This window comes from Salvelinus sp. IW2-2015, linkage group LG10, assembly GCF_002910315.2.
Source record: "Salvelinus sp. IW2-2015 linkage group LG10, ASM291031v2, whole genome shotgun sequence".
NCBI lineage: Eukaryota > Metazoa > Chordata > Actinopteri > Salmoniformes > Salmonidae > Salvelinus > Salvelinus sp. IW2-2015.
Genome location: NC_036850.1, coordinates 2,502,257 through 2,513,000, shown reverse-complemented (window position 1 = coordinate 2,513,000; position 10,744 = coordinate 2,502,257). Strand labels below are relative to the sequence as shown.

At 38.9% G+C, this 10,744-nt stretch overlaps 1 protein-coding gene across 2 annotated transcripts in view; it reads right to left on the bottom strand.

Annotated features, from left to right (window-relative positions):
- LOC111969081 (myb-like protein X) overlaps nucleotides 1-10,744 on the bottom strand; it is a 116,738-nt gene that overhangs the window by 30,493 nt on the left and 75,501 nt on the right. Inside the window, exons 29-33 of one of the 2 annotated variants that reach the window (XM_023995030.2) lie at nucleotides 9,648-9,695; nucleotides 8,975-9,022; nucleotides 8,807-8,854; nucleotides 7,035-7,127; nucleotides 6,851-6,898 (exon numbers count right to left, since the gene is read on the bottom strand). In XM_023995030.2, coding sequence (XP_023850798.2) covers nucleotides 6,851-6,898; nucleotides 7,035-7,127; nucleotides 8,807-8,854; nucleotides 8,975-9,022; nucleotides 9,648-9,695 — 285 coding nt within the window. The remainder of the gene's footprint in view (nucleotides 1-6,850; nucleotides 6,899-7,034; nucleotides 7,128-8,806; nucleotides 8,855-8,974; nucleotides 9,023-9,647; nucleotides 9,696-10,744) is intronic. The other variant, XM_070445313.1, reaches the window with a different exon arrangement.

Sequence of the window (10,744 nt, the reverse complement as noted above, 5' to 3'; positions counted from 1 at the left end):
GCAAGATTTCTGGCTCTCACAGACCTGTAACTTCTTCTTTAAGAGGCTCCTCTGTCCTCCACTCGTTACCTGTATTAATGGCACCTGTTTGAACTTGTTTATCAGTATAAAAGACACCTGTCCACAACCTCAAACAGTCACACTCCAAACTCCACTATGGCCAAGCCAAAGAGCTGTCAAAGGACACCAGAAACAAAATTGTAGACCTGCACCAGGCTGGGAAGACTGAATCTGCAATAGGGAAGCAGCTTGGTTTGAAGAAATCAACTGTGGGAGCAATTATTAGGAAATGGAAGACATACAAGACCACTGATAATCTCCCTCGATTCTGGGGCTCCACGCAAGATCTCACCCCGTGGGGTCAAAATGATCACAAGAACGGTGAGCAAAAATCCCAGAACCCCACGGGGGACCTAGTGAATGACCTGCAGAGGCTGGGACCAAAGTAACAAAGCCTACCACAGTAACACACTACGCGCCCAGGGACTCAAATCCTGCAGTGCCAGACGTGTCCCCCTGCTTAAGCCAGTACATGTCCAGGCCCGTCTGAAGTTTGCTAAAGAGCATTTGGATGATCCAGAAGAAGTTGGGAGAATGTCATATGGTCAGATGAAACCAATAGAACTTTTTGGTAAAAACTCAACTCGTCGTGTTTGGAGGACAAAGAATGCTGAGTTGCATCCAAAGAACACCATACCTACTGTGAAGCATGGGGGTGGAAACATCATGCTTTGGGGCTGTTTTTCTGCAGGGACCAGGACGACTGATCCGTGTAAAGGACAGAATGAATGGGGCCATGTATCGTGAGATTTTGAGTGAAAACCTCCTTCCATCAGCAAGGGCATTGAAGATGAAACGTGGCTGGGTCTTTCAGCATGACAATGATCCCAACCATCGCATTTTGTCTGTCATAGTTGAAGTGTACCTATGATGAAAATTACAGGCCTTTCTCATCTTTTTAAGTGGGAGAACTTGCACAATTGGTGGCTGACTAAATACTTTTTTGCCCCACTGTATATCATGTACCAGTCAAAAGTTTGGACACACCTACTCATTCAAGGGTTTTTCTTTATTTGTACTATTTTCTAAATTGCAGAATAGTAGTGAAGAGATCAAATCTATGAAATAACATGCATGGAATCATGCAGTAACCAAAAAAGTGTTAAACAAATCAAAATGTATTTTAGATTTGAGATTCTTCAAAGTTGCCACCCTTTGCCTTGATGACAGCTTTGCACACTCTTGGCATTCTCAACCAGCTTCATGAGGTAGTCACCTGGAATGCATTTCAATTAGCAGGTGTGACTTGTTAAAAGATAATTTGTGGAATTTCTTTCCTTCTTAATGCGTTTGAGCCAATCAGTTGTGCTGTGACAAGGTAGGGCTATCTTCTGTATACCACCCTTATCTGGTAAAAGACAAAGTCCATATTAAGAACAAAAGCCKKAAAAATATTTAACCTTTATTTAACTAGGCAAGTGAGTGAAGAACTAATTATTATTTAACAATAACAGCCTACCGCGGTCAAACCCTAACCCGGACGAAGCTGGGCCAATTGTGCACCACCCTATGGGACTCCCAATAACGGCCGGTTGTGATACAGCTTGGAATCAAACCATGTTATGTAGTGACACCTCTAGCACTGAGATGCAGTGCCTTAGATCGCTGCGCCACTCGGGAGCCCAAATAAACAAAGAGAAACGACAGTCCATCATTACCTTAAGACATGAAGGTCAGTCAATCTGGAAAATTTCAATTCTGGCCTTTCTAGGGAGTTTTTCCTAGCCACCGTGCTTCTACACCTGCATTGCTTGCTGTTTGGGGTTTTAGGCTGGGTTTCTGTGCAGCACCTTGTGACATCAGCTGATGTAAGAAGGGCTTTATAAATACATTTGATTGATTGTTATTTTTGTCACACTGCTTTGCTTTATCTTGGCCAGGTTGCAGTTGTAAATGAGAACTTGTTCTCAACTAGCGTACCTAGTTAAATAAAGGTGAAATAAAATTAAAGGAGGTGTGATGGAGTGGGGGTGCTTTGCTGGTGACACTGTCAGGGATTTATTTAGAATTCAAGGCACACTTAACCAGCATGGCTACCACAGGATTCTGCAGCGTTACTCCATCCCGTCTGGATTGCACATAGTGGGACTATGATTTTTTTTCAACAGGACAATGACCCAACACACCTCCAGGCTGTGTAAGGGCTATTTGACCAAGAAGGAGAGTGATGGAGTGCTGCATCAGATGACCTGGCCTCCACAATCACCCGACCTCAACCTAATTGAGATGGTTTGGGATGAGTTGGACCGCAGAGTGAAGGAAAAGCAGCCAACAAGTGCCCATTATATTTGGGAAGTCCTTCAAGACTGTTGGAAAAGCATTCCTCATGAAGCTGGTTGAGAGACTAGTCAAGGATCATATCACCTCCACCCTACCTGTTACCCTAGACCCACTCCAATTTGCTTACAGCCCCAATAGGTCCACAGACGATGCAATTGCCATCACACTGCACACTGCCCRATCTCATCTGGACAAGAGGAATACCTAWGTAAGAATGCTGTTCATTCACTACAGCTCAGCATTCAACACCATAGTACCCTCCAAACTCCTCATTAAGCTTGAGACCCTGGGACTCGACCACACCCTGTGCAACTGGGTCCTGGACTTCCTGACGGGCAACCCCAGGTGGTGAAGATAGGAAACACCATCTCCACTCCGCTGATCCTCAACACTGGGGCCCCACAAGGGTGCGTTCTCAGCCCTCTCCTGTACTCCCTGTTCACCCACGACTGTGTGGCCATGCACGCCTCCAACTCAATCATCACGTTCGCAGACGACACTACAGTGCTAGGCTTGATTATCAACAACGACGAGACAGCCTACAGGGAGGAGGTGAGGATAGGATAGGAGTGTAGGAGTGTGGTGGGAGTGTGGTGTCAGGAAACTAACCTRTCACTCAATGTCAGCAAAACAAAAGAGATGATTGTGGACTTCAGGAAACAGCAAAGGGAGCACACCCCTATCCACATTGACTGGACAGCAGTGGAGAAAGTGGAAAGTTTTAAGTTCCTCGGTGTACATATCACCGACAAACTGAAACACACACAGACAGTGTYMTGAAGAAGGCTCAACAGCGCCTCTTCAACCTCAGGAGSCCGAAAAAATTTGGCTTGTCACCGAAAACCCTCACTAACTTTTACAGGTACACAATTGAGAGCATCCTCTCAGGCTGTATCACCGCCTGGTACAGCAACTGCACCACCCACAACCACAGAGCTCTCTAGTCTGCACAACGCATCACCGGGGGCAAACTACCTGCCCTCCAGGACACCTACAACACACGATGTCACAGGAAGGCAGAAAAGATAATCAAGGACAATAATCACCCGAGCCACTATCTGTTCACACTGCTTCCATCCAGAAGGCGAGGCCAGTACAGTTGCATCAGAGCTGGGACAGAGAGATTGAAAAACAGCTTCTATCGCAATGCCATCAGATGCCACTAGCACAGAAAGGTGGCTGCCTGCCTACAGACTTGATATCATTGGTCACTTTAATAAATGGAACACTAGTCACTTAGTAATGCCACTTTAAGAATGTTTACATATCTCTCATTACTCATCTCACGTATATACTGTATCCTTCACTATCTATMCTTTACTATCTATTGCATCTTAGCCGCTCAGTCACTGCTCATCCATATATGTTATACTTATATAATCTCATCCCAATCCTTTAGTAGATATTGTGTTATAGGTTTTGTTGTGGAATTTTTTAGATATTAGGTTTTGTTGTGGAATTGTTAGATATTACCTGTTAGATACTGCTGCACTGTCGGATCGAGAAGCATTTCGCTACACTCGCAATAACATCTGCTAACCATGTTTATGTGACCAATAACATTTGATTTGATTTGAGAATGCCAAGAGTGTGCAAAGCTGTCATCAAGGCAAAGGGTGCCTACTTTAAAGAATCAAAAATATTTTTTTGATTTGTTTWACACTTTTCTGGTTACTCCATGATTCCATATGTGTTTTTTCATAGTTTTGATGTCTTCCTTATTATTCTACAATGTAGAAAATAAAGATAAACCCTGGAATATGTAGGTGTGTCCAAAAGTTTGACCGTAACTGTATTTATGGAAGTTTATTAAGCAATAACACTTCATAATATTTCATAATACTAAGTCCCATGTGGCTTAATTGATACAGTGTGGTAGTGGTCGTGCGTTTGACTCCCACGGTACAATTGGAATTCCCAGTTAACGGAATTAATGCACTTAGTATATAATTGACTAAACCAAAGTAAGGCTATAAATGGTTTTAGGACATATTCTTGTAAAAACACCACTTAGTCTGTTCAAAGCAATAAAATATGGTCAAAGTATTTTTCATAGCAAAACCACCTCCGACTAAGTCCACAAATATATTACACTTGTTGGAAATTAGATGGATTTTACAGCCATACCTCCCTGTCACGCCCTGACCATAGTAAGCTGTTTTTTCTCTGTGTTTGTTGGGGCGTGATAGTGACTTGGGTGGGTCATCTAGGTGTTTTTGTATGTCTATGGTGGCCTGATATGCTTCCCAATCAGAGGCAGCTGTTTATCGTTGTCTCTGATTGGGGATCATATTTAGGTAGCCATTTCCTCATTTGTGTTGGTGGGATCTTGACTTAGTGTAGGTTGCCTGTCAGCACTATTTTGTATAGCTTCACGTTTCGTTTGTTATTTTTGTTGGTTTGTTCGGTGTTCATTCATTAAAAMAGAATGTACGCATACAACGCTGCGCCCTGTTCTCATTCTAACGACGGACGTGACACTTCCTTTATGATGACGGATCTGGTCTATTTTTTTCCCCGATTCTATAAAACATATACTCAGTTACCAAAGAGGTTAGATTAAGGTTTACTGTCTGAAACCCCCAGATGGAGTAAAAGGACAACATAATACAATGTACAGTGACTTTCGAAAGTATTTTTCCTATTTTGTTGCCTTTCAACCTGGAATTAAAATGTATTTTGGGGGTTTTGGTCGTTTGTATCGTTTGATTTACACAACATGCCAACCACTTTGAAGATGCAAAATATTTTTATTGTGAAACAAACAAGAAATAAGACCAAAAAAACTGAACTTGAGCGTGCATAACTATTCAACCCCCAAAGTCAATACTTTGTAGAGCCACCTTTTGCAGCAATTACAGCTGCAAGACTCTTTGGGTATGTCTCCATAAGCTTGGCACATCTAGCCACTGGGATTTTTGCCCATTCTTCAAGGCAAAACAACTCTAGCTCCTTCAAGTTGGATGGGTTACGCTGGTGTACAGCAATCGTTAAGTCATACCACAGATTCTCAATTGGATTGAGGTCTGGGCTTTGACTAGGCCATTCTAAGACATTTAAATGGTTCCCCTTAAACCACTCGAGTATTGCTTTAGTAGTTTGCTTAGGGTCATTGTCCTGCTGGAAGGTGAACCTCCGTCCCAGTCTCAAATCTCTGGGAGACTGAAACAGGTTTCCCTCAAGAATTTCCCTGTATTTAGCGCAATTCTGACCAGTTTCCCAGTCCCTGACGATGAAAAACATCCACACAGCATGATGCTGCCACCACCATGCTTCACTGTGGGGATGATGTTCTCAGGGTGATGAGAGGTGTTGGGTTTGCGCCAGACATAACGTTTTCCTTGATGGCCAAAAAGCAACATTTTAGTCTCATCTGACCAGAGTACCTTCTTCRATATGTTTGGGGAGTCACCCACATGCCTTTTGGTGAACACCAAAAGTTTTTGCTTATTTCTTTCTTTAAGCGATGGCTGTTTTCTGGCCACCCTTCCGTAAAGCCCAGCTCTGTGGAGTGTACGCTTAAAGTGGTCCTATGGACAGACAGTCCAATCTCTGCTGTGGAGCTTTGCAGCTCCTTCAGGGTTATCTATGGTCTCTTTGTTGCCTCTGATTAATGCCTCTCTTTGCAGGATTGTTGTGGTGCCATATTCTTTCCAGTTTTTAATAATGGATTTAATGGTACTCCGTGGGATGTTTAAAGTTTTGTATATTTTTTCATAACCCAACCCTGATCTGTACTTCTACACAACTTTGTCCCTGACCTGTTTGGAAAGCTCCTTGGTCTTCATGGTGCCACTTGCTTGGTAGTGCCCCTTGCTTAGTGGTGTTGCAGACTCTGGGGCCTTTCAGAACAGGTGTAGGTATACTGAGATCATGTGACAGATCATGTGACACTTAGATTGCACACAGGTGGACTTTATTTAACGAATTYTGTGACTTCTGAAGGTAATTGTCTGGACTATTTAGGGGCTTCATAGCAAAGGGGGTGGATACATATGCATGCACCACTTTTCCGTTTTTTTTTTTCATTTCACTTCACCAAATTTGGACTATTTTGTATATGTCCATTACTTGAAATACAAATAAAAATCAATTTAAATTACAGGTTGTAATGCAACAAAATAGGAAAAACACCAAGGGGAATTAATACTTTTGCCAGGCACTGTACATCTCTCTTGACATGCGCTGCTTTTGTTTTCTCTTTTGAACGTTCAAGTTCTGATACTTGAGAATGGAGGACAAGAATAATGTTAGACAATATGTGCCAGTTTGATGTTTCTAGTACACTTGGGGTTGTTTCGTTAATTTTGCCTTAGTAGCTGAATCCAGCTCTTTTCTACAGAAATAACATGTTTAGATGATTTTTAAATATTAGGAAGAATATAATACTTAAATTTAAAACAACATTGGTTGCACAGGATGATTTCACAGGAGGCAGGCCATATCTTTGACCACCCTGTTCTACTCAGTCTAAAAACTACTGTAGTGAAGTACTGTAATACACCAGTACCTTTCTTTGCAGGTGCTGGTTTGGAATTTTCTTTGTCAACTTCAGCCTCTGAATAAAATAAAAACATTTAAGATGAAAGACTGGCAGGTCAAATTCAAGCATAATAGCACAAATGTACTAATTCATAGTAAATACATACTGTATTTTAGATGTAAAACCGATCTAAAAAACATTGCTTCAATACCTTTCTTGGCTAGTGCTGGTTTTGCCTTGTCTTTTACAGTTTTCACCTTCTTTGCAGGCACTGGTCTAGTCTTTTCTTTAACAACATCAGCATCTATTTCAAATGTTGATAAGGACATACATTCAGTATAAGATTATTTAATTGGGAGTATTGTATAATCTGATATTTAAAAAACAATAAATGATTGTATAGTATATGTATGTTCTTAAATGTAATATACTGCTTATCAAGCCTGCACTAACAAGAAACAAACATTATTGCAATGTAACATTTGTGTGCAAAGAGAAAATACATATTTATATTGAAATTAGATCATTTGTAAGGGTTGTTTTCACCTCAATCGTTATATTACATTTACAATTTATGTKATTTAACAGACACTCTTATCCAGAACTATTTACAGTAGTGGGTGCATTTTCAATTCATAACTCTGATTTTTGATTTGTCAAATTTAGAACAGATTATAAACAATGAAAGGAACAAAAAATATGCAGTGAATAAACTAAACGCAAACAAATGTTATAACAAATGACTAATTTCATACTAACCACATTCTTACCTTTCTTTGCAGGGGCTGATTTTACCTTTTTATAATAACTGCGACATCTGAATCAAATGTAACATAATTGTGTTCTCTCTATGAATATAGCAAGAGAAAATGTTTCTGCGATCATGTACTTCGGTAAAATTATATTGGTGGTGTTAAAAATCAATACATTCTGTTACTTCATTTGAAGGAGTTACTTTGGCTCTGTCTTTGGAAACTTCAGCTTCTAAGTTCACATACAACAGTCTTTACAATACGATCTTGATAGAATGTTTTATAAATTGCATAAAACCAACACATAGGTCTGCCTACTTATTATTTGAATAAATGGAAAATTAACAATAAAAAATAATTTCATACCTTTCTTTCTGGAGCTATTTGCCTTTTCTTTTGCTTCGGCATCTAAATCAGAAAAAAGTATTTAATAAACTGTATCTTCTATCATACAACACAGTCTTATCTGATTCAGACTATCGGGACAAGTCAAACTGAACTGTGCTCGTTTTCTATTCACATGGTCCTTTCCAGCACAATTCCAGCAGCTATGGTTGATGCGTAACTAGGCTAGCCAGCATACTGTAGGATGGCTTGGCTCAGTAATGTGAAAACGGGTTCTGTGGTACACAAAGAATACTTTGCACCTTTCTTTGATGTAGCTGCTTTGGTCTGTTCTTTGGGAACTTCACGGTCTAAAACAATCATTGGACAAGACACAACATGAATCTAAGAATTACGCCATTATACATTTTGAAGCAAGAAAACAAAAATCCTATCTGTACCTTTTTTTGCAGTTTCTGGTTTGGCTGTTCCTTAGTTTCATTGGACTCTAATCAAGAATGACAATATATACAGCAAAGTTTCAGAATGCAATTGATTCAAACCCATACTGAGTAATTGGTTGAGAGAGAAATAAAGTACACTCTGTGGCAGACATCTATTTACAGTAAGACTAGCGGTTTTTGTTTCAAGTCTAAAGAAAAAAGTTATCCATACCTTTCTTCGATGAAGCTGCTTTGGCTTTTTCTTTGTGAACTTCAGCTTCTAAAACAACCATTGGAGAAGACACAAAATGAATCTAAAGAATTGGGCCATTTCTTTATTTCTTTGCAAGAGCTGGTTTGGTCTTCTCACTGGTAAATTCAGCTTCTAAGTAAAATAGTGACTTTCAGCCTCTATCAAGCTCTATCAAATTACATATTAACCACAGATTTGAAATCATTTTTACCTTTCTTTGCAGGGGCTGATTTCACCTTTTCTTTAATAACTGCGACATCTGAATCAAATACATCATAAATGTGTTTCTCTATGAATATAGCAAGACAAACATTTTCTCTATGATTATGTACTGTCTTTAATATCATTTTAGTTGTGGAAAGTCAATAAATTCTGTTACCTTCATTTGCAGGAGTTGGTTTGGCTTTTTCTTTGGAAACTTCAGCTTCTAAGTTCACATAAAACAGTCCTTACAATAAGATCTTGATAGAATGTTTTATAAATAGCATAAAATGGACACTTTTTTTACCTTTATTTAACTAGGCAAGTCAGTTTAGAACAAATTCTTATTTTCAATGACGGCCTAGGAACAGTGGGTTAACTGCCTTGTTCAGGGGCAGAACGACAGATATTTACCTTGTCAGCTCAGGGATTCAAACTTGCAACCTTTCAGTTACTAGTTCAACGCTCTAACCACTAGGCTCCGCTGCCGCCCCATTGGCTGCCTACTTATTATTTGAATAAGTGGAGAATTAACAATTCTAAATTAATTTCGTACCTTTCTTTTCTGGGGCTAATTTGGCCTTTTCTTTTGTTTCAGCATCTAAATCAGATTTGTTTTATTTTATAAACTGTACCTTCTATCATACAACACAGTCTTACCTGATTCAGACTATCGGGGCAAGCCAAACTGAACTGTGCTCGTTTAGATATTTTATATTCACATTGTCCTTTCCAGCACAATTCGAGCAGCTTCGGTTGATGCGTAACTATGCCAGCCCAGTATACTGTAGGTTGGCTTGGCTCAGTAATGTGAAAACGGGTTCTGTGGTACACAAAGAATACTTCGCCACCTTTCTTTGATGTAGCTGCTTTGGTCTGTTCTTTGGGAACTTCACGGTCTAAAACAATCATTGGACAAGACACAAACTGAATCTCTCAAGAATTACGCCATTATACATTTTGAAGCAAGAAAACAAAACATCCTATCTGTACCTTTTTTTGCAGTCTCTGGATTGGCTTGTTCCTTAGTTTCTTGGACTCTAATCAAACAAGAATGACAATATATACAGCAAAGTTTCAGAATGCAATTGATTCAAACCCATAATGAGTAATTGGTTGAGAGAGAAATAAAGTACACTCTGTGGACACATCTATTTACAGTAAGCTAGCGTTTTTTGTTTCAAGTCTAAAGAAAAAAGTTATCCATACCTTTCTTTGATGAAGCTGCTTTGGCTTTTTCTTTGTGAACGTCAGCTTAAAACAATCATTGGAGAAGACACAAATTAATCTAAAGAATTGGGCATTTGTTTATTTCTTTGCAAGAGCTGATTTGGTCTTCTCACTGGTAAATTCAGCTTCTAAGTAAAATAGTGACTTTCAGCCTCTATCAAGCTCTATCAAATTACGTATTAACCACAGATTTGAAATCATTTTTACCTTTATTTGCAGGGGCTGATTTCACCTTTTCTTAACTGCAGCATCTATGTCAAATATTGATACGAACATACATGCAGTATATATTATTTGATTGGATTATTGTATAATCTGATATATGTTATACACTAAATTAAATTATATATTAAATGTAATATACTGCTTATCAAGCAATACACATTATTGCAAAATAACATTTGTGTGCAAAGAGAAAATACATATTTTTATTTAAATTAAATAATTTGTTAGGGCTGTCAATTCACCTCAATCTTTATTTTACATTTACAATTTTTGTCATTTAAGACACTCTTATCCAAAACTATTTACGGTAGTGAGTGGATTTTCAATTGCTAACTCTGAATTTAGTTTGTCAAATTTAGAACAGATTAATAAACAATTAAAACAATGAAAGTAACAACAAATATGCAGTGAATAAAATACATAAACAACATAATGCAAACAATTGTTATAAAATTCCTAATTTCATACTAAACCATCCTTACTTTCTTTGCAG